Here is a 23,549-nt window from a genome sequence, read left to right on the forward strand (position 1 = left end):
ACTTCATCACCTAATCCTGATCCCATGAACCTGAAAATTTTCGGTCAGATGCTTCTAAAAGGGACTAATTTTATATTAGGACTTGAATTTTTACAATTCCAACTCGATTACCTCAAATAAATAAGAAATTTCTTTCTGGCTAGCAGAAAATGCTGGGTAATATTGAAAGTGTGACAATTATGAACATAAGGATCATAATAAAACATAAGGATCACAAACTCATCGGATCATAAACATAAGGATCACAAACTAATATTTTTGCGAATATACGCTAGAAGGGTATTACAAAATCAACAATGGGTAGTTTAGTTTTCCAGGTTTTAATGAATGAGGTTTGATACATAAAGCGATATACAAGCTGCACTGCTCATATAACATTCATTGTCTACTATATATGGCACGAGCTCGAAGCAGACCATATACACATCCGTTGTAATTATAAGCTGACTCATCATCAGTTTGCAAAATACGTTACCAGAATCTTCCATTCGTCAGAAGTAACTCAAGAAATAAATATTCTACAACATCAAGGCATCTACAGAGCAACACAATCGTAATGCTTCAAGAACAATGCAAAACAACCGCTGATCGAATGCTGAAAGTTACAGTACATTAATTCAATCATCAATTTACATCATCAATTATCATAGTTATTTCTACAGTAAATCCCATCGTGCTGAGTTAGTGAATACTAAAGAATAGCTTGTTTGTCGTTCAGACTGTTGGAATTAAGACCTGCTAGTTCTAATAAATGAATAGGAATGTTCCAACGGAAAGTGTTGGTGAAACTGGAAAAAGATACAAGGCCTGAACAATAAATTGTCAACCCAATTCAGAGCCTTTCAGCAATATAAAAATTTCAATGTTGTCTAACATTGCTAGAATTTTAAATTCAGCAAGCCATTGCAAGCAACGAAATTATCTTCCTTCTATTCAGATTTGTCTCCAGTAAATCAGTGATGAAAAAAAAAACCATGGAGGAAATCGCACCCTAACCTATGGATATTATGTTACAAAATGTTCACACGAGTAAAGAACTTCACTATAGGACACCATACAGAACGATTACATCGCACACGTCCACTACACATCAATGCAACAATATGGAGCCACAACGAGACATGTATTACATTGGGTTGGTTATATTACACCAGTTGTAGTCACTACAACCTTAATTCTTCATATCCAAGCAATCGACAGAAATTCTTGCAGATCCCGTATATACTTTACATTCTTGGAAACCATCGCTCAAAACTTTGTCCCTCATGAATGTTATCACTTCTCCAGCAACAACATGAAGATGTTTACCTGCATTGCTTTTTAAGCTACTAAATACAACATACAAATAAATGTGAAATTCTCATTTCATTGTCTAGTTAATTCCATTAACTGGGAACATCTTGGCATTGGTATTTCCACGTACGAAAAAGTTGTCAGGTTTAACGACGATGTTTTTTAGCAAACAACTGCGCGTAAATTTTCCTTTTTTCATACGGTACAATTGCGCTCAGATCACAATGTACATTGATGAGTCTGTAATATTTGCACTAAACATCATCTAACAGATGTCAAGTTCCCTGCATTATATAGAGTATGGCTATTTATTCAGCATATACTGTATTTACACATAAAAACAACATTTTTACACAGAAAGTACCTTAGTACAATGAAGTTGGAAACTGGAATTGGTATATTTTGATTATCTTCCGTTTATTTTTCAGCGCTAAGCGGTAAAGCAGCTAACTTTTAACAATATAATTTCCAGCGTATTCATAAATTCCAAACATTATTTGTCAGGTGATAAGGTCATCAATTGACCACCAATCGTTTGTCAAAATAATCATGTCAACGAGTAGAGACCAACTCATAATCAAAGTATAACATTCATCAAATATTCCATTTTGAATGTGAGCAGCGTCAGTAATGTATATAAACTAGAGATATGATGATCGAAATTTAGTGGAGAAGATAGAACCCATAGAAGTTGGGCAAAGCTTTGTGATTCATGATAGACAACATGGCAATTGGAAACCCAGATGAACAAAAATTTTGTAAGTGCTGAAAACCTTCATCACTGAGTTCAAATCTTCAGCAGTTAATATAATTTAAAAGAGAACTTCAGAAGAAGATCATAGGCGAACGGAACAGGCCTAACAGAAGAGTAGAAACTCTATATTAATCTATTCATATCACCACTCTTTTTTTATGCCTCCATTCACTATCCAAATGGTAAGGTATAGTTGCAAAACGTGTCCAAAGTTTTGTAGCTGGTTGTTAACCACGCAAAGATGTACTTTTCAAAGAGCTACATCTGTACAATCAGATGCCAAGTGCCAAGACTAATTGTGGGATTTAAATGCTATTTACACTAATATTAACAGAAACGCACTCTTGCAGCAACTCCCTGACCGCAAAAACTTTACACTTCTACAACCGCTCTATATAAATTATTCATTACAGGATGATTAAGACTCAAGCCAACTGCTTACACTTAAGTAGTATACATGAGCAGACGTAAAATAACAACAGTGATAGCCAATAATTAGTAACTCATATTATCAATTATTATTTTAGCCGGGGAAATACTTGAATGTAGCCGGGGAAATACTTGAATGCTGCGAGTTGAATTAGGCGCAAATTTTACTCCGGAAAATGTTGTGACTTCTGACTCGTATGTTGACGATGCATGAATTCTACCAATTTACTCGTTTCTCAATATAACTAAACTGAGATGAAACAGGATCTTTGAAGAGCAGATTTATGTAATGGAGACGCAAAATAACAACTTATAATAAATAGATCAGTGATCATATTCTCCTTAATGTTCTCGTTTAACTTGCTTATATAATAGCACGCGCTTATCCATCAGTTTTACTGACGGATAGAAAGGAAAGAGGTAACATGAAGTAGAGATCAGTCAAAAGGGCACACTTTCACTCAATACGGTTTGTACAATTTATACAATGAATACTAATGAGATTAACTTTCCCATGCTACTGCTGTGTTTACTTATTGTGAAGGAAAATTTGAGAAACGTATTGCATTGAAGCAACCCAAATAATAATGAGTTGTCAGTATATATATAATTTCCCAGTGAAAACAATCCTTCCTTTACTGTACTAATGCCTATTTCCATGAAATAAATTTTGTGATTACTAAATTCGATAGAATGGAATATCTCATTAGGAATTTAGAGAGCAGATTCGGATAAAATTCACTCTCCATATAGTAACATGCGAACAATATTTACACTACTACATGGTGCATTAGAAATAAATTAGAAGTATTTCAACACTTGGGTTGCGACTATTCGACATCCGTATTTTAACCCGGTGAATTCCAAACGAAGTAGAAACCAGGATTAGAAATAGCTACTAAATGTTAAGTAACATTTTTGGGAAAAAATAAATACACATCCCAACGAAACGCACTCGATTCCTTAGGATCGTGACCCACAGAAAATACAAGGCAGTCTTGGGTGATTCGGCAAAATAATTTGAAGTAACGATTTACGTTGAAATAAACAAAAAAACGAATGCCCATGTAAATGCAAATAGTATGCAGGCCTACAATAAATACGTCCGATTTTCTGAACAAAAAAGCCACTTCCATGACTTACATTTGTAAATAATGAGATGTTATTTTAGAAATTAACTCATACATTATTTACAAAACAATCTCTTGTCCTCGAAGAACGTGTCGGAGGCCAGCTATTATCTGCGATCACCACTCGTCATGTCCGTTGTGAAACTGAATGCTTTTAACAACAATTCTGCATAAAATGGTAGGCAGAACAAAATGTAATTATCTGTTGAATACTGGCCATCGAAGAGACCTGTCAGTTTTGACTAACTTGGTGGGACTTCACGTATATACCACAGAGAAAAACATCTTCCTGCGAACCATTCGTCAGCAGAAGAATGAAATTGCCAGATCATCAGAGGTGCAAACCACACTACAAATGCCTCAGAGGCTAGAAAGATGCAGCAAATGCCTTTCTAAACTGGATCAACAGAGCTGAAACACTTACAGTACGAGTCTTTGCGAAAAAAATAGAAAGGAAAACACAATTTGCGCTGATAAGAAGAAATGAGGTATTTTTTTACACTCGTAGCATTTAGCATTAGATAAACTTGTGAAAGGGTGATTGCCCATGATATTAGACATTTATTTAATTGAGGATGGGTTCAGGTTCCGATTTGATGCTATCCAAAGAGGGATCTCGGTGAAACATCGCATTAGGATTGCGTGATCCATGAGCAACAGCGGCATCAGGATGGAAATATGGCCTCAGATTCATGGGAGGAAATTGTGAACCTCCAACAATTTTATTAAACAGCAAAGCTTCGGGCGATTCCTCATGCTGCATGCTACGCGGGGCATGTGGAGGCATGGGCATCCTCATGTAGCCGGGGAAAGCTGTGGGGGGCATGTTGGGACGAGCATGATTTGGGGGAGGAGGCGGAGGCATGTTCGGAGGCATGGATCCCTGTAACATGCTTCCCATTATTTGCTGCTGCAGCATATGCGGTGGGAAGGGCATCTGAGATTGCGAGATCATCGGTCCGTTAGTATTTGGTGAATTTCCGTTAATGGTGGGACCGTTATTAGAATGGGTATGAGTGGACTTAAAAGAGGATGGGCTGTGCCGAGGCGGAGAGGTTGAAATGGGTGACTGACGACTAGGACTGATCGACGTGTTAGGTTCCTGCATTCCTTCGTTCTTGACCGCAATGCCACCCACAATCGGGGACCGTGAAACCTGCGGTGGTGAGGAAGAGGGCACAGATACAGCTACCTCGGGGGTGCCCGGAGACGACAGAGGAGGAAGTGGGGTGGACACTGCTGGGGATTGTTGTGGGGAATGCTGCATTGAGGATGGATGAGTTTCAGTGCTGGGATCTTGGAAAGGAGCATCGGCGCCCATTGAAGGCATTCCAGCCGGACCCTGAGGTGTGGCAGTTCTCGTCATCTGGCCCAGTGCGTGTGGCAGAGTTACCGCTATCGAGGGGCCGCCAAGAGAAGTTCCTGGAAAGCCGAAGGGTAATTATTGTTAATGTTTTATTAACAGATTTTAATGAAGCATTTGTCAAAAGACACGCCATGAATTAGAGACGCAAAATCAGGGAGCGCCTACGTTCATCTTGATTTAATGATCAGTGCAACGAGAAATGAAGAAATCAGTACAATTATTTGCAGGAAAAGTTAATATTAAGTTAAACAAATTTAATGGTTAATTCGTCTCGAATATGTATTTAATTAGTAAACATTGAACCCCTCGCAACTCACTTCGGGAAGGCGGTTCTTTTTGGCGAACAGGATACTCAATTATGACGGGAATATATCATTATTGTTATATTAAAGTAATGAACATTCAATATAACGAAAAATTGTACAAATGAGGCATCAGTATCACTAACCTAAAACAGACAGAGTGTAATATCTCAAAATATGATAGTCGATATCAAGTGACTTCCGATTCACCATATGAAAACAAATTGCCACGAAGAAGATTGGAACAGAAGCGGATACTCAACAGATGCATGTTTAATCACAAGACCTATCAGAAGCAGACGTATTTGTAAATATTTGTTGGATTGATATAAAAAGAATGTTATATATGCCATTAAATTGAGTTTGTAAGCTTGTAAGCTCACCAGGAGTAGATGAAGACGAGCGAGTTGTGTCGGGAGTGCCAGTCGAGTTCGGAGTGCCAGGCTTGTAAGCGAGGCTGGTGCCATCGGGGCTCGTGGTGGTTATGGAGCCCTCAGGGTTAGAAGCAGGACGTTGTTCTTGCTGTAGGAGAACAAAAATTTATCATATAGGGTAATTTTTTATTGCACATAAAGCAAAAGAAAATAATTTAAAAATTTTTTCCAGTTACCTTTAAATTTCAATTCATTTCGTGGTTCAAGTATAAGGCAGGAAATTAAATTGGAACTAAATTGCTGAAAAACATTTCTAACTTTACGACCTTTTAATAGTATAAATGAAACTGCATGAAACCATTTCATGCAGTTTCAACCACATGCTACGTTCCACAGACATCAAAGAAGTTTCATTTGCTGCCCGATCTATTTCAATGATTAATGCAAGTAATTAAGACGAAAAATGTCGGTTACGACACACACGACAGATTTTAAATGCCAGGCGGCTGCGAACAGCTGGCCGGCTGAGCGTCTCTTTAAGAAGTCATGCGAAAACGCCTAGGCTTCCCACACACATCACACGCTTTGCTCTAAAATATAACGGTTCTATGGCAATAAATCGACAACCTGGTTAAAGAATCAGCCGGTCAAATCCATCAATCTCGTTTTTCTTTTCAAATGCCTTCAAAGAGCATCAATTTTTTGTGAGCTTTAAAATCACTTTTGAAGCACTTTGCAATTTAATTTTAAAATAAACATATGAATTTACTATTCACAAATAAAATAACATATAATTTCCCTAAGAACCTACCTTGATAACTGGTTTATGTTTGTTCTCCATCCTGGCCTTGCGCTCCTCATCCTTGAAGACGCTAGTGTCCCTGAAGACCACGGCGCGGATCACAACCTTGATCTGTTCCTCAGGCCAGGATCCTAGCAGGATCCTCTGGGGCCGGCCTCGCCCTTTGGGACGAAGATCCCCAGGTTCCGCAGAGGGTCCCAGGAGGTTGTGGACTCGGTTTGCGTACAGCACGAAAGTCGGGTACGGTATGTCGTACTTGCGGGCGGCCTGCAATGTAAAAGTGCATTACATTTTGAAATTTTGATGGAAAAGTCCGAGAGGGAGATGACCAAGTTCTACGATGAAAGTTAATTCTCAAGAGAAAGAATTTCCCATTAATGTAAAATGATTCAGTCTGCCCTCGCGAGCTCCGAGAATATCATGACACAGTAAGCACTAAACGATAATTAAAGTATAGACATAAGTCTGGTTTTATAGAAAAATACTTTCAATAGGCATTATTTCTCGCGCTACCAAAATTTGCATCAGTGCTCAAATTGTCAATTGGTTGGATCGCATTTCAGGTAAATGTTTTTTAGTCAAAAGAGAGCATCACCTGTGAAAGAGAAAGGCCTTCTTTGAGGACCGCGTGGATGGCATCAGCCATAGTTTCGGGGCGCCAGGACTTGAGGGGTCCCCGCTCTCTGAAGCGCAGGTTCTGCAGTAAAGACTGCGTCTGATTCCAGGATTTCTGCCACGCTGCCTGCACTTGCGCTTGGTACGAGTCTGTAAGAGAAGGAGGAATGAGGGAATGCGTGGCAGAAACTATCATGCAAGTATTGACACGCTAAAAAAGAGAGCATCGAAAAATGATACAATTTTTATAGGGGACAACTGCATTTGTATAGGTGGAAATGAAGAGTCAAATTGTACAGTAAGAGTAAAAAATTAATAAGCTAATGAGCTAATAAGCTAAATTTGATATGGCTAACAATATGGCAGGAATGCTCGTAAAATTGCTGACGAGGAATTATCATAAAATATGCCGCTGCCAAAGGCACTAATTAAGATCTTTAAATTTCAAGACAAATGAGTAGGTCTTTCAGGAAAAAAGAAACGTTTGAAAAAGTCCAAGAACAAGAGAGAAAACAGATTTTGACATCCAAGTTTCAACCATAGATGATGTATGATTTTTGAAAAATAGATCCACTTCTGAAGAGAGTTTTAACTATTTGAACTAGAAACATCGTTGGCTACACAACTGTAAATCAATCAATTACTCAATAAAAATCAACTCATGTCATGTCTAATTTTAGATCGCAATAATATTCTTGAAGATCATTTCCCACAATTCAATTCCTTAAATACTCGTAATAGTTGCATATGATAAGCATTGCAACGTTCACCAAACGTCGGCTTTTATATGACCTCGAATACAGAGAAAAAATGTTCGTATTTAACGGACGAAATCGCAAACGAACGAACTCATCAACGTAAAGAACGAACGAATGAAAGTAATTAACGTCCAAACGACATCGATTTGTCGCATGAGACAAAATCGAGGCCCGCAGAAGGCATGTCTCTCGTAAACGTGCACTGCGAACGTAATGTTAACGATTGCAGCGTTGACATTTACCTTAATCAATGATAAATGATAGGTTCCTTGCACACACAACGTTGCATTATACACGACGCCCCGTACCGTGCGAAACACGAGACAATGCGTACAAACCTCAGGTATACGCAGAGACAATAACTTGTAGGGCTATCAGCCGAGCCATTCTTCACAAGCTTGTCATAGATAATAATTGTCCTTCAAGGATTTATTGCAAAGAAATTAAGGGAAGTACATACTGCATGTACTGCTTTATAAAAGAAATAGTTCTAGTTTTCATAGTGAATCGGAGTGATATTATCAAGAGCATAGGATCGATCAGAGCAGGAAATTTTATCCTTAAATTATGCAATAAACCTAATTTAAGAATTAAATCGTTATACATTAAATAGTGAAGCTGTTTACAAGAATGGACATTTCTAAAACACATTCCTTTTGAAATGTGGAAATTATATGTTACTAAGCCCAACGTATCGGATTTAGAAATGAACTGTAAGTTCGAGTGGCAATACTAAATTCCATTATAAATATAAAATGTGAAATTTATGACTAGATAACTTTAAGATAAATGTCCAAGTCTATTAATTCCACAGCCTTGAAAAATTACTAGAATTTGTAGGGCAAAAACAGGTCTTATAATCTATGCAATGAAACAATATAACTTAAAAAAAATCGAGAAAAACACACGTTCAACAACAATGAATTATTTTTTAAAATAAAAATTGGCCTAGACTCTAGAGATCCAAAAATGAATAACGAATAAGAGGACATTCGTGAGTATTCGTACGGAGCGCCAGCAAGCAAGCCTTACGCACGAGGAAGAGCTCATGAAGAATTCAGTATCTAATTACCCCGTCCGTTCTCTAATTCAAGAGGGTTCTTAATTATCAAGCTTAATTCCTCTTCTTGCGAGTAATAATTTGAGCGACCATGAAGCATGAGGTAGAAAAACGTCGTGATCGAGAGAACCTCGTAAGATATAGCGGCTTTTTACAACCTTTTCGAGATGGCACAAGAATCCATATTGCATGGGGGAGGAGCATAATTAAAATAAAACATCCCTTGACATATTGGATATGAGAAACACGGCAGATGGAATTATTGAAAAAGATTTCTAAGAGATGCTCAGTAAGGCGAATAAGTGAAGCCATGTACTTTATAAGTAGTTGAAATGAATCTGTGCAAAGGGATATTAATTTTGCTCGGTTCTTGAGGCAGTAGCTTCGATTGTTCAAGCAATGAATAAATACGGATAACATTAGAACATATAATAAATATATCTTATACTTTAAACGAATTCATTTGAAAATAGTTCTTACTTGATTTTCTTATATGATAACCATATTTGACTAACTGTGCAAATAATTGTTTCAAGTTGTGATTTTTACAGATCATAATGATTGAATGGAGATGACATATATAACATACCGAAGGAACATGTGAAAACATAAAAAATGACAAATTATTGAATCAACGTAGCATAAATCATAATTAAATTATTTAAAAATGAAGATGATAAAATCAGTAATTTTCAGACAAAAATAATCTAATTAGATGTCAGTTCAAAATTTTCGGATAACAGGTTAGCTTATTAGTGACCTTTTTGGAAAATACTTAGGTACTTGAAATGATTATAGTTTTATAATGTTGCTCGTTCCCAAGAAATATCCGAATTAAAGTCGAAAAAGCTGCATTCTATTAATTATAGAACGCGCATAACGATAAACCGGGAATAATTTTTGAAACGGGTAATAATCATATGCCACCTCCAGGATTCATAAGCAAGGCTGAAGTATGCAAACTTGCGTACTTTAACGACAAATGAGGTAGATAAATCAGCGTCCGTAATAATGGCTCCATGGCACGACTCCAAAGTCCCGTTGTAATTCATTGGGCAGCGCATTGAGCGTGGCGCTCCATGGGTCAATGACGTGTCATTAGGACGACTCCATGACGTAATCATGCACCAAATATTACCATCGTCACGCTCCCATGAAAGATACTCTAAATATTCTTGCAAACAAATTATTAAGTTACGTAATTCAATGAGCATATGTTGTGACTATCTAAACTCAAACTTCACATGCATGAAGCGATATCATATCACGAATAAAGAAATTTTATATAGTCCATTTGTCTATGATAACATAGCATGTTATCTTATTTACCTACATAACTGCGATAACATAACATAGACAGTTAACTCATTTGTCTAAGATAACATTTGTCTACATACATATATGTATATCTTAAATCATGAAGAAAGAAGTTTTGTATAGTTCATTTGTCTAAGATAATAGGACATAAAAAACGAGTACTGACTAACGAATTAAAGATGAAAATATTCTTGATAAGCGTGTGCAGCACTTGAATGTATGGGCCACTTCATTTCAATTGAAGGAAGCTAGCAAATGGGGCTATCATAGTGAAATTAGTGAAGGTTCAGCTGAAGTTTTTTTCATTTGCCCCCAAAAATAAAAAATAAATTAATTGTGATAATTAATTTACTCAAATAATTTTAATTATTATTTGGTTTAATTAATTTAAATAATTAATTTATCTAACCAATTTAATTAAGTAATTTATCTAACTAATTTAACTAATGAATTAATTTGATAAATAAAGATAACTAGTTAAATTTAATGTAATAGCTAGGGATTTCAGGACAAAACCAATAATATGGTGCTCGGCTTAGAACATTAAAATAATTAAGTCTAACATCAGCTGGCGCAGTGAACTGGAAATTAGCGAACGAGAAGAGTGCATAAAAAATAAAATTCATTCATGCACAGAATTATAAATACAAAATAATTAATTTGGGTTCAAAATTTACAATCAAACGAGAAAAGAAATTTTCTTAAAATGAAATATTAATTTGAAAATACATCGCAGAATCAAGCTTGATGACAGCAGTTTAATTTACAGTGTTTGAATGTATAGGTCCCTTGTCAGAAACTGGCAGTGTAGGTTATAAAGTATGCATACCTTGTATGTATACCTCGTCAGAAACTGGCAGTGTAGATTGGAAAGTCAGGTTGACACGTTATTATCAGATTGTCTCAGGGCGCTCAACCAGGTATGCGAAAATGGAGGATTTAGGGAAATAATGAGGAATGATAGGAATTCAGTGCATTCAATTTTATAACACAAGTTAAAACCATCGTAACACGTTCCATAAACGAGCCATGTTGGCAACTTTTCAAGTCTTGCTTTATGTGAGGCAATTGCAGTGAAAATATAGAAGTATTTGACACATTTCCCCGACCATTCCCTTTGTGTTAGCCTGAAATCAGAGAACGAAGGCTCCTTATAAGCTCAATGGTAGGTCCTGCAGTTGGGTTCAAATCCAATTACTGTGATCATAAGAGAGTAATTGTGGCGAATTTAGAGCACCTCCAAGTCTTATGTATAGGATCAGGATCGATACAGCTAAGAACATGCCGATAGTGCAAGACCCTGAATTTAGGAACAATAACAGGGTTATTCGCGATGGTAATATGTTCAAACCCTTATGCCGCAACTGAAGTTCAGTATTTCTGTAGAAAATTTCAATAGTTGTGTAAGCGGTCAGTTCTATGCTACTTGATGTATTTTTTACTAAATTTATTATGGTTGAAATTCAATAAGTAAACAATGTTACATTACTGATAACAAATTTAAATTCACAATGAATCACAAAAGACGAACTTTACCAAGAATTATATAAGCATGAGCGAAGTTGGACATCTACATAATCTGCTTTTATTGCTAATTCGAGAATAGAAAATCACCAAATTTGTTTTAGCGAAGTTGAGTGCAAATTCGTACGTTTTTATTTAAAGATAAAAATTTTCAGCCGTTTTAAATTGGTACTAACATTTCTTTAAGTACGACGACAGGCAAGGTCACATAATGATATTAAGGTGGATTGTACACACATACAACAAAACGAAGACCATCTTGAACTATCAGTTTGTCTATTCGGAACAATTTAGACTTCAAATAAATTAAATTTGCATAAATTTCTATTGTATTAATCTAATTAGATTCTCGATTACTTTTAAATTGGTAGACGAAACAGAATAAAAATGACCGCAAGTTTCGAAGTGGATTAAAGTATGCATACGCGTTCCGTTGTTCGCGTAACAGTAGTTATACGCTCGATTATCGACCGTGCGCATTGATTATAGAGAGTTAGGCAGGGACTGATCAATATTCGCGCACTGATTATACGAGTAATCCAGCTCTCGCTCGCAACTGTACACTCCATAAATATCTTATGAATAATATAGAGCCCGTGGAAGCCATGCTGCTGCTCCTACACAGACCTCGCGGCTGACTCGGTTCATAGCTGCGACTCCTATCACAGTAAGAGAAATAAGTTAGAATTGTCCAGAGAGCAATGCACTTTTTGCCTTTTTGTGTGTGTCGTCCTGACCCAGTTTGGCTCGGACAGAATAAGATGCTACTTGTAGAAAGTGTCACCATTTGTACAGATGACCCACCCTTGTTTTATGAATGCAGCAATGGTATGACGAGTAACTCATCATCACTGTTAATCATCAGCAGAGAAACAGCAAAAAAATTAATAATTTGTAATTATTAATTACAAATCGCACGAATAAATATAATTTGTAACTAAATATTTAAGTTATAATAATAAATATAAAAAATGTCATAAAGGATTTTACCTATACCTATACATTTAGAATCATAATAACACGATAGTTCAAGTGACTGAAACATGGAGGCTTCGCAAAAAGATTTCAACTCATGACGAAGCAAGAAAAGAATAATGACGGTAGAGGCTATTTTGCTGTAGCTGATTTGAATGGAGAATGTGTGCGCATGAGTGAAGCGACTCAATAGAAGGGAAATGGGGGAGAAATGGAGGATGGAGATGACTGAGTGCATGGGGAAAGGGGAAATTATCTAGCACATGGGAATGGATACCTACAAGCATCAGAATATTCGTGAGCTAAATATATCGTTCGAGCGATTGGCGAAATTTCCGGAGCGTTTATTTAGAACCAAAACTTCATTATAAGTGCCTTCGTAGAAGCCCATATAATAAAGCGCACTCTTTTTCGGTTACGAATAGAGATGCAACTTTCCCGAGCAGGAAAAAAACTGACTGATAATAAATGACATTGTGGTTAAGAGGCTCATAAATAGCCTATTACCATTTGCATTCATGGAAAATTCATGTACCGCAATTTTCATTCGGTATTCAAAGCAGAGGCAGATGTTCTTCAACAACAATTACCCCAAACAAGCCTCATGTAAACTTTCAATCAAAAGGACTGCATTTGTCATCGCTTCTATACTTTAATGCCTACAAAAGACCCAATGGCAAACAAGTATTGACTTCCCTGCACATAATAGACCTGAGTAATTTAGAGCAGTTACTTAAATTGAGGCTTGTTTGTATTCCAAATTGGATATGAATGCATGAAGTTCACATGATTGAATTTTATAGATGATATCCCACGGAGCTGATCAATGGAAGAATATTGTAAAAAGGCCACGTGCGTCCGTTGAAGGGACAGATTAAGGACGTACGTAACTTGGGGGAGCATGTAAGGAGGTAGGTAACTTGGGGGAGCATGTAAGGAGGTACGTAACTTGGGGGAGCATGTAAGGAGGCACGTAACTTGGGGGATCATGTAAGGAGGTAGGTAACTTGGGGGAACGTGTAAGTAGGCAAGTAAGGATGTACGAAACATAGCGGAGCATGTAAGGAGGTACGTTAGAAGGTACATACGCAGTGAGTAAGCAAATAAGGAGGCCTGTAATGAATGAGGTATGTAAAGTGGGGGAGCACGTTAGGAAGTACGTTATAGGGGATACACAACATAAAGGAACACGTAAGGGGGTACGTAAGGTGGCACGTAAGGTAGGTACGTGGATGAGCAGAGCTACGTGTCTCAGAAAGAGATCCGTGAGTTTTAAAGTTAATTTTTATGTACTTATAGAACAGATAATCATATATCATACTTATAGAATAGATGATCGTGTGGGTTAAAAGGTCATGAAATAAAAACATGGACAAAATACGAGTTACGCATTGCAGGGATTCGACGAGATATAAAAGAGAGCATTTCACATAAAAAAGACGATTAAGTTTAATTACTTTCAATTGTATTGACGCTGGAACGGTTGACTGCACATTTTATTCATTAAGACAACAGCACACAAAATATTGCACACGTACTTATTTGAACGATTAGTGACACGATTCTCAACAAATTAAGAGAATTGCTATCAATTTGTAACGATTGCATAAAAATATATGCTGTAATATATCCTTTAAATGCACAATAAACGCACACTGTCCGCTAGAGTGAGCTAGCTCGCACAATATTGTAACGCGGAAGCGCCATAATTATCAAATCGATACTCATCTTACATTCATAAAATTCTGTGCCTCATCATGCATTTTTCATGCACTTCATCGCCCAACAGTTACGTACGCAGGATGTTGCTCTCACCGCTCGATTGTGCTTTTATAAACGGTTTACATTAAAAGTTTATCATCTTTAGGAATATTCGTGTTAATTTAACCGTTGCCACTGACGTTTCACGTACGAGGCTAAGTTGCTTCACATAAATTTGAGGATATGTATAGTTGTGTATACGTTCACGTCATAACGCTGAATTTTATCCATCAGAGTAACTCGCAAGTTACTTGATCACTATAAGCCATAAACGGAGTAATCGGCTAATTTTGAGAATAATATCGAGCTCTGGATCATTAGTAGAAACATAATATAATACCCGTACATAAATAATAAAGTACTCAAAAAAGAAATGCGGCGTCAAATTATCCAAAATAGAGGCCAAGCATTTAATTACCTATTTCAAAATTAGAGCTTGACACAATTTCGTCAACAGCTTCACCGCACGGGATGAACACGACAAAAGTTTCGAACGTTCCTTCTAATTGACAAAATTATGGCACAGAGTGAAAAAAAGAGCTCCATTTCTTGAGACGAGTTCTCGGTCGTGATCAGTTTTAAGGCCTTTCCCTTGGAACTACAGCACGTTTTTCATGCGGCTGTGTAAAAAACAAAACTTTAAAGAAGTTTTTTTCAATGGGTAACTGCACGAAGAGCTCAGGGAGCTTCACATTTTTACTACCATCCAATTATGACGCACTTTTTGAGCAGCTAATAGCTACGCGCCCAATTTCCTATGCATTTAATATTTGCCGTAGGGCTTTTGTTCTTCTTGAGGGAGAAAGCTCAAGAGGAGGAAAAACCTTAAGCCAATAACATAAATACACGGGGTAGCCGCCAGGTAATTACCGACACAAGTCAGTACAACGACATACATGTGCTCACGTGTCCATTGTAGTTGAATTAATATTATGCCACGCCTTATGGGTTTTGCTGTTGCTTTCAAATAAATAAATTACAGCCACGGAATGGAAATAGTAGCTAATGCATAACATTCATTTTTGTGTCATTCTTCCATCCCCTGTTGAAATTCTTATTTGCGTATTCTTTCCACCCTAGGATTTTTCATTTTCAGGATCAACACTACTAATTCGAAATCTGTAAATTGTATTAAATAAACATACATACTTCCCCTCACAAGCCTTATTTTTCACCGTTTAGCACTCAATTCTTGCACCCTAACAGTGTTTATTACACAATTCTTCTCATGTCAGACTTCCTCTTACCATATGTCATGTTCACAACTTGTATCCTACCGTTCCCTTTTCACCTTTCCTTATTCGTTCCCCACCCTAACCTCCTCTACCTCTTTCTCCTCTCCCCTAGTAAGCAGCCCGACAGTCCATCACATTACCAAGTTTTGCGCAGAAAATGATGTTTGAGAGCCATAAAATTTTGGCAAATTCGTCCAAATGGCAACGGGTATCGATAACAGAATTGCCAGATGGAGGGAAATGGGCTGAGTCTCTTCGGAATAGGCCGCATATTACTGGTAGATGGTCTGGTCCTTTTCTGCAGGTATGCCAGAACATATAGCTTATGCCAGTGCACAAATAAGCGTTGTCGTAACGTTTTCTGCGAATTTTTATTCATAATTAGGGGCAATTTTCTGTAGTATTCTCGAAAATATGAGTGCTTAACGCGAGCATGCGTGGTGTTGGAAATATTAGTTCAGTTTGAAACTATTTGAAATTAAATTAGCTTACAAAGCATTTTAGTATTTTTTTACAATAATCTATTTATATATTGATATTTTCGAGACGCGGTTAAAAATTTATTACACGTGCACTGGAGATCGACGCAAGGTAGCTAATAAACCCCCACATTTATATTTTATACACAACAAAACAGAAATATTTGGGTAATTGTCAATGTACACCCAATATACACAAGAGCCTAACACGTTTTTAACTCTAAATGACCTGTGTGTACATTTGGCATTCAAATGGCTTTTTCAATTCTAATTTTTTCCAGTAGATTTAGTGCAAATAAACTATTATTGGTAATTACACAAATAAAAAAATTATGCATCAAAATTATGGATGATAGTAATATTGACTCGTATTGAGGAAATTTTTTAGATTCATTACTGGATGGATAGACTTAATACAGATTTAGGGATACAATTAAATACCATCCATAGAACACTACCGAATACAATCGAAACTTAAAATCAACACTTTGTGGGAGATACTGCGGCCTGCAGCTGGTAAAATGATCAACTTACAATGCTAATGTTCTTTTACGGTACAGCGGCAAATTCCAGTAAATTTTAGTACAATGAAGTGGGACAAAATTAGCGACTTGAATTCTTTCTTGGTGACATTCGATTGAAAATGCGAGTTGCTTCATTTACAAGGTATAAAGGAGCCTGCCAAGGCATTTACACCGAGCACGGCGTACATTAATGAAAGAAGTCTTCAATAAAACAGCAAGTTTCTCAAGAGTGGTGTTGCATCAAAGAAGTGTTCGTTCCTCCGCGGCGTTCAACACTTCATGGAATATTGAAGAGCTTCTTTTTAGTGTGAATATCGACCAATAGGAAAGCGTGAGAGACGCGATAGAAAGGAGCGCTTGTTCTCCCAAGTATATATAGGACGAATATGTCAATGATTTGACATAAATTGTCAGGTTTCACTGGAGGTCTGAAACCCTCAACACATCAATTACACTTTCAACATTTTTCAAGCATGCATCCCGGCCGATAGAGTGAAAAAGAAAAGAGGTACGCATGCCAGAGCAGAGCCACGACGTAAATTATGAGGTTCTAAGTGAAGATTGAGGGTCTTGAACACGGCATATTTTAGACGCCAATGACACGATTCGAGGCAGACTCAAAATCGATCTTGTCTTAGAAGGTGTTGCCTCGTTAACTGATACCTCCATGTATGTATCACTCAACTACGTGTGTATTATTCAGCAAGTGCAAGACATAACACATAAAATGATTACTTGAATCACGCAGTGAAAGATAGAGCGTGGACATCGGTATTACCCCTTTTCAACAGGATGAATGGCTTCGCGTAGGAATTTTAGAAGAGCGGCCATTGTGTGCCTACAGCCGTGAAATAGCTATACAGAGGATCACGTGATATTGATACACGCAGGGAAGTTCCAACACAATAAGAACCTTTAAATAATACACAATAATGGCAAATTCTTCGCACTAAGTAGTATACAAATTAGCAGTCACTGAGTCTTATATGAAAACATTCGAAACCAATCCCTAGTAAGCCCATTGAACCAGGTGTCAAAATAATTGAAATAAACCACTAATATGAAAATCCCGAAAATAATAATTGTTACTCATATTTTAAGACTCCTAGCAACAATTTTGAAAATAACTGCGGAATTTGTAGTAACGAAATGGAACAATGAGGTACAAAGGAACTACAAACCAAGGAGAACCGTGCACATAGTTTTGATAGCACATAACATAGGAAGCTTGTACATAGTAAAGCACAAGGCACAGTCCAGAATGCCATCCAACTTGCACGATGTGCAAACACAAGCTTCTTATATTATGGAACGCAATTTCAATGTCAATAAGTCTCCATCCATTGTTAAGTCTCTCGAATTAAACATGAGCCGTTGTTAGAAAGGCTCGCTGCCTCCTAACAATAGCAGCTGTAATTATTAATAGCTTTAGCTCGACCATGTAGGGAGCAGGCCAAAACCAACATGGCCGGAGATCGTCGTTTCTGGTACGTTTTGTGTGACCACGAATTTGAATTACAGTCTTAAGATAAACGCGTCAATCTCTGTGGTAGGATGATTGTGATGGGAGAATACTGGAAAAATTCAATTTAAAACAATCGCACTGAACATAGCAATGAATTGGATGTTCTAATAGTAACTGCACATGATTTAATGATTCCTTTTGCAATATGACATGAATGAGAGTTGGGCGAAACAGCATCAAAATAGTAAGTTAACTTTAAAATTAATCAACGGAAAATATTACAAACAAAACAGTTCTAGAACATTCGCAATACATATTTTCAGTCCAGGATGCTCAAAGAAGACGGCACCAAATAAATATAAGAAATGTATTTATATTTTAAATCTATATATTTATATTTTGTGCAGAAATAGATTTATTTTGTGCAGAAATAGATTTAAGAGTTCAAAAACCGTGAACTTTCCTATGCTTCATAAACGACAGAATTAGGTTCCTGTCTGCACGAAAGAAAAGAAAATTACCTATCATTAATTTTCATCGGCAGAGAGACTAGTCAAGGCAATAAGGGATAGAAAATTGAAAGAAATGTTCCATTCTGCTCAGTATTCTAAATAATATTCAACTTTGGAGTCTCAAACCGAAAGCGTAAGCAAACAGGTGGAGCAGCAAGCGTTTGCCCGCTCGACCGAAGAGCACTTTTCTCTAACACAAATAATACTTGTCTCATAAAATACAATAGAGTGAGCGCTTAACAGATATGATGGGATATATCAGCAGTTTTCGATCACATTTCGTATGACAATGTGACATAAACTGGTCATTAAGGAGTTTAATGGGCGCTAATATTATAACATTAAACCGGCAATGGAAAGCCGGCCTGATCGCAGCCCCACACGCTATCGCAGATTTCCGTAGGAATTTCCTACGTGGTTGGAAATTAGTGAGGGAGAGCAGGACGAAAAATACGGATATTATTCCTGTCATTATTTAATAGGCATTTCAGTTTGCAATGGATATAATAATTTAAATTTAAATTTCATGATAAAGGTCTTACAGTCAACGCGCGATTAATGTGAAAGTTAAGATACAAAAGTTGCAAAATTCTTTGATGACATTTAAATTTTCCTCATCATCGTGCTTATTTCGCAAGACAAACTTGATTTTTATTCGTTGGTATTTATCTACAATCTAATTAAATGAAATAATTTTAGAATTTAAATAATTTGGTTATCATTCAAAAGACCACTACGCATAGTAGTACCAATGTTATTAACGATTGAATAACTGATATTATGAGCAAGTTATCTAGAAATATCTCGGTGGCATCAGAAAGCATTTGTTGGCGAAGAATTTATTCAGTACAATTGAAATTTTTGAAATTAGTTCAATCACTTTCAACAAATTCACTTAAAGGAAAGGTTAAGTGGGAAATTCACTTACTATAGCGTGAGTAACGTTTTTACTACAGTAGTACTACGTACTAGTTTACTTACTAGTAAAAATTAAAATCTCTCCCATGTTCACTGCAGGTTTTAGAATTTTTTTTTGAAGTAATGACGAAATCAACACAACAGAAACTACGGAGAAAAATTGCGTGAATTATGAAGTATGATGAAATGCACGCGCTTCAGCATTGTTTAGAAAATTAAATAAAATTTTGCCTGTTTATAGCAATTTTGTGGCCCATCAAACGAGATCAGTATTTTCTGAAGGCAATATTTCGAGTTCTGGAACACGAGTAAAAGTCTTGCATAAAACAGAACTTAATAAAAGCCGGTATAACTCGGTCATTAAATGAAAGTAAGTGGATATCGTCTGGATTAATAAGAGCATAGCTGGCCTAAATGAATACATCTGCATTGAACAGAAGCGAATTTTATTCTGGCAAGGAAATCTAACAGCGAGAGATAAAAGCGGAAAAGGGTCAAAGATAAAACAAATTGATGTATATTAATGAGCACATTAATTCTCTAGAGAACAAAAGTACGTGAGAAATCAAAGCTTGCGAGATGTGATATATTAGATACTATATTAACTAAAGGTGACGGAGAACTGTGCATTCATTTTATGCATTATTTTGATAATGCATAAAATCTTTAAATTCTCTTAACAGTTTTAATTTGCTGTTAAACTGAGGAGTAGATAAGCTTTTAAGCTAAAAAATTGCTACAGCTCATGCATTCATTAACTGCACAAACTTCGCTATAGGCAAGGTAGCAAGCACGGTTCTAATCAATTACCTTGGTTTGAAGCAACAGTTCGAGCTAAAACATACAAAAGTTGAATTCGAATAAGAAAATAGATCTTCGATCACGCGAAAAGAAACAGGAGTTCCCAGGATGAACAATGCCCCTGTATGAAACCGAATCCGGTTAATTAGTCGCCCACTGCTGCTAGTTAGAGGCCGTCCATATGCCGGCTAAGATTTTTCTTATCGGTTGTACATATCGACAAGACTCTTGGAAGTGTCAATAAGAATTACTGGAGCGTCTAAAGAGACGTTAAACAAGACGCCCCACAGAGATATCTTCGCCAAAACATCTGCCTAGAGTTCTTAACGCGTAATACATGGCGCCTTTACTTGGTCTTTCCTAAGTACTTGAATTAGACACTTGTTTCTTGTACACTGCGGCAAGGAAATGAATAAATGTACAGTGCTGCAAGGAAATAAAGTGTTGGCCGGTTAGATGGCGGGAGGTGCCTCAGTGACCGATGATCAGATCTCTATAATATGCGACAGAGTTTAAATTTGTGTTCACTCCACCTTAAATTTTAGCTTTGATTATTCATAACCCATGATTATCTGTATATGAAGAGATATTTATTTTTTCAACGATTTTAGGATTTTTATGCAGATTTTGCTAGTTGGCAATTTAAGGGGAACGTTCTCCAATGCTTATTTGCCTTCTAATGATGAATCAGTGTTTTATTGCCGATTTAACTTCTATATCAAATTTAAAGTATCAGAAGAATTCGATATTCTTCATCAAAATTGTTGCATAAACTCAGTTTCGAAGATCGGTTTCACGTATAACCAAACTAGCAACTTGGTGCAGTGGAACTGCAGAAATTTTTATTACATTGTTCTTCTAACTTGAACAACTTAATCATTTATTGTAATTATATTAAAAACTATATGATAATGCAATATCTCCTCTAACGTTGCACGGAAAACATTGAAAATATTATCACCGTTAATTGACGAACAAACAAAAAATTTGACCATAAAACTAATGATCACTTTGTAAATGTACTGAAGCGGAATATCACATCTTCTGCAACTGAGTATGACGATACAAACCTCATCTTATGTTAGACTAAATTCAGTGCGCATAAGATGGCATATTTACGATATCTCGGTCATTAATTTAAGCATTCACGAGCAATGTAAATCCGTGCATTTGAATAAGTATGCAATGGCGAATTTTATTAAACCACGGAATAGTTAGGAGCAGATTACAGCCGCTATTGCCCTACTGAATCGCTCTTGACTGCATAAATGAAGCCATTCCATGTGTCTGCCTGGGACGATATAATAGAACGAGCGCAATCCAATATATCAGTTCATTTGAGAACATTTACATCTGAAGTAAAATGTCAAGCCTTCTACTGATATTCTAGTAATATAGGTAGTAATTTCAAGTAATACAGGTAGTAATTTCTAGAAATACAGGCAGTAAATTTCTAGTAATACAGGTAGTAATTTTTGGCAATGCAGTTAGTAATTTCTTAAAAAACAAATACAATATTGTTAAAAGGGACGCATCGATGCAGTGTGTATCTCAATAATAAGTATCTATTTCTATTAAATAAGTATCTATTTCCTCAAAATTTTTATATTTTCGATACGTACCATCAAATAGCAAACATCATTAATTTCATTTTATAATTTAAAAATATATCTGACTGATATATCTGAATATATCTAAATATATATAAATGTATTGGTACAACAATAAAATTTCACGATATGAAAGATCTTTCAGAGCACACCAGAATGTATACTATTGAGGATCAATGTGGTCGCGTGTTAACTGGCATATACCAGTTGTTAAATTAGACCGTTTACCGGCGTATGGAGATAGGCCTATCTAGTAATTAGTCTATTGATGAGCCTAAATTATCGGAACGAAAGAACTCTCCCTTGTGTGCCAAATAATACAATGACGGAGGACCAGGAATTATAAGATATTGCTTAAATTTGGCTCAAGTTTATTGAACAAATGAATTCTCATGCATTGCTAAGGGTCTAAATTTTTATGCATTCTAATTGATGCCTTTGCAATGATCTTTATATTTTTGAACGCGCAATCAAACAAAATACGGAGTTAACCCGCAGACATGTATCACATGGCCTTGTAAACTCGGCACTGGTTTATCCTGATAGAATAATAAAATATATGTACAGTTTTTAAACGCTATAAAAATGTTAAAAAAATTACAGAAAAAAATTCTTTTTTCTGACCACGGAGAATGAATGAAAAACAATTCAATTAGATATGAACAATTATTATTTAGTGGACGTTAACGAAGAGGCAATCCCGTCTTATTAGTTTAAATAATTTTCAAATTAATTCAGAAGATCACCTTGCCAGTCTGCCATATTGTTTTCTGAACATATTTTTGTGGTAACATTTGAGAATTAATGAATGATTAGATGTCATTTCCTGAGGTGATATGAAAAATTTTAACACGCGCAGATTTATAAGAATGTTATTATTGTAAAAAATTAAAAGCATTTTGATTATTTACACTTAAAATCCTATAAAATTCTGAAAAGAAGCTTGAAAAAGTTGTCAACTAAATAAATGTGCACCAGGAGCTGTCGTTGAGAAGCGGCCATTCCGGGATGTAAACAAAAAATTTGAGCTGAGCAAACCAATCAAAAATTGTTCAGTGCTACGAATACAAATACATCAGCCGAACAAATTGAATTGTTTTGTTGGATTTGAAATGACTATAGAAATCTTTCATCCAAAAGCATTTCTTAGAAGCAATCTCATTTCAAGAAATACTCGTACACAATTCGAAACATTATCTTATGTAAATATTGCGATCTGCAATTCTTAATACAAACAGGTGGCGCTTGCCACTGCATTTTAGAGCGATTGGAAATCGGCGTAATGTTATTCCTACGAGGATAGAAGTCGAGCGGTGGAGTTTTTCGTAACGCTTCCCGCTGCTGCAAGCGCCGGTAACGCGCATCAAGTCAAGGCCAAAAAAAAAATCAAGTCAAGGCAAAATTATAAAAGCAAGTTAGGTGAAGAATGTACAAAGCTGAACATCAAGTGAAGAATGTCATGTTATGTTGATGTTGGCCAAATAATGTCATGGTGATGTTGGTCAAGTCATGTCATGACCAGATAGGCCACGCTAAGGCGAAAAA

General features: G+C 36.4%; 1 protein-coding gene across 3 annotated transcripts in view; it reads right to left on the minus strand.

Annotated features, from left to right (window-relative positions):
- Positions 1 to 299: 299 nt before the first annotated feature.
- The window catches only part of LOC108681192 (protein bric-a-brac 1), a 222,293-nt gene continuing 199,043 nt past the window's right edge, over positions 300 to 23,549 (minus strand). For all 3 annotated transcript variants that reach the window (XM_047881072.1, XM_018170197.2, XM_047881071.1), the window contains 4 exons: positions 7,046 to 7,215; positions 6,460 to 6,717; positions 5,658 to 5,796; positions 300 to 5,028 (listed from right to left, as the gene is read on the minus strand). In XM_047881072.1, the coding sequence (XP_047737028.1) occupies positions 4,172 to 5,028; positions 5,658 to 5,796; positions 6,460 to 6,717; positions 7,046 to 7,215 (1,424 nt within the window). In that variant the 3' untranslated portion in view covers positions 300 to 4,171. The remainder of the gene's footprint in view (positions 5,029 to 5,657; positions 5,797 to 6,459; positions 6,718 to 7,045; positions 7,216 to 23,549) is intronic.

The sequence above is a fragment of the Hyalella azteca genome, unplaced genomic scaffold, assembly GCF_000764305.2.
Source record: "Hyalella azteca isolate HAZT.00-mixed unplaced genomic scaffold, Hazt_2.0.2 contig6969, whole genome shotgun sequence".
Classification (NCBI taxonomy): Eukaryota; Metazoa; Arthropoda; class Malacostraca; order Amphipoda; family Hyalellidae; genus Hyalella; species Hyalella azteca.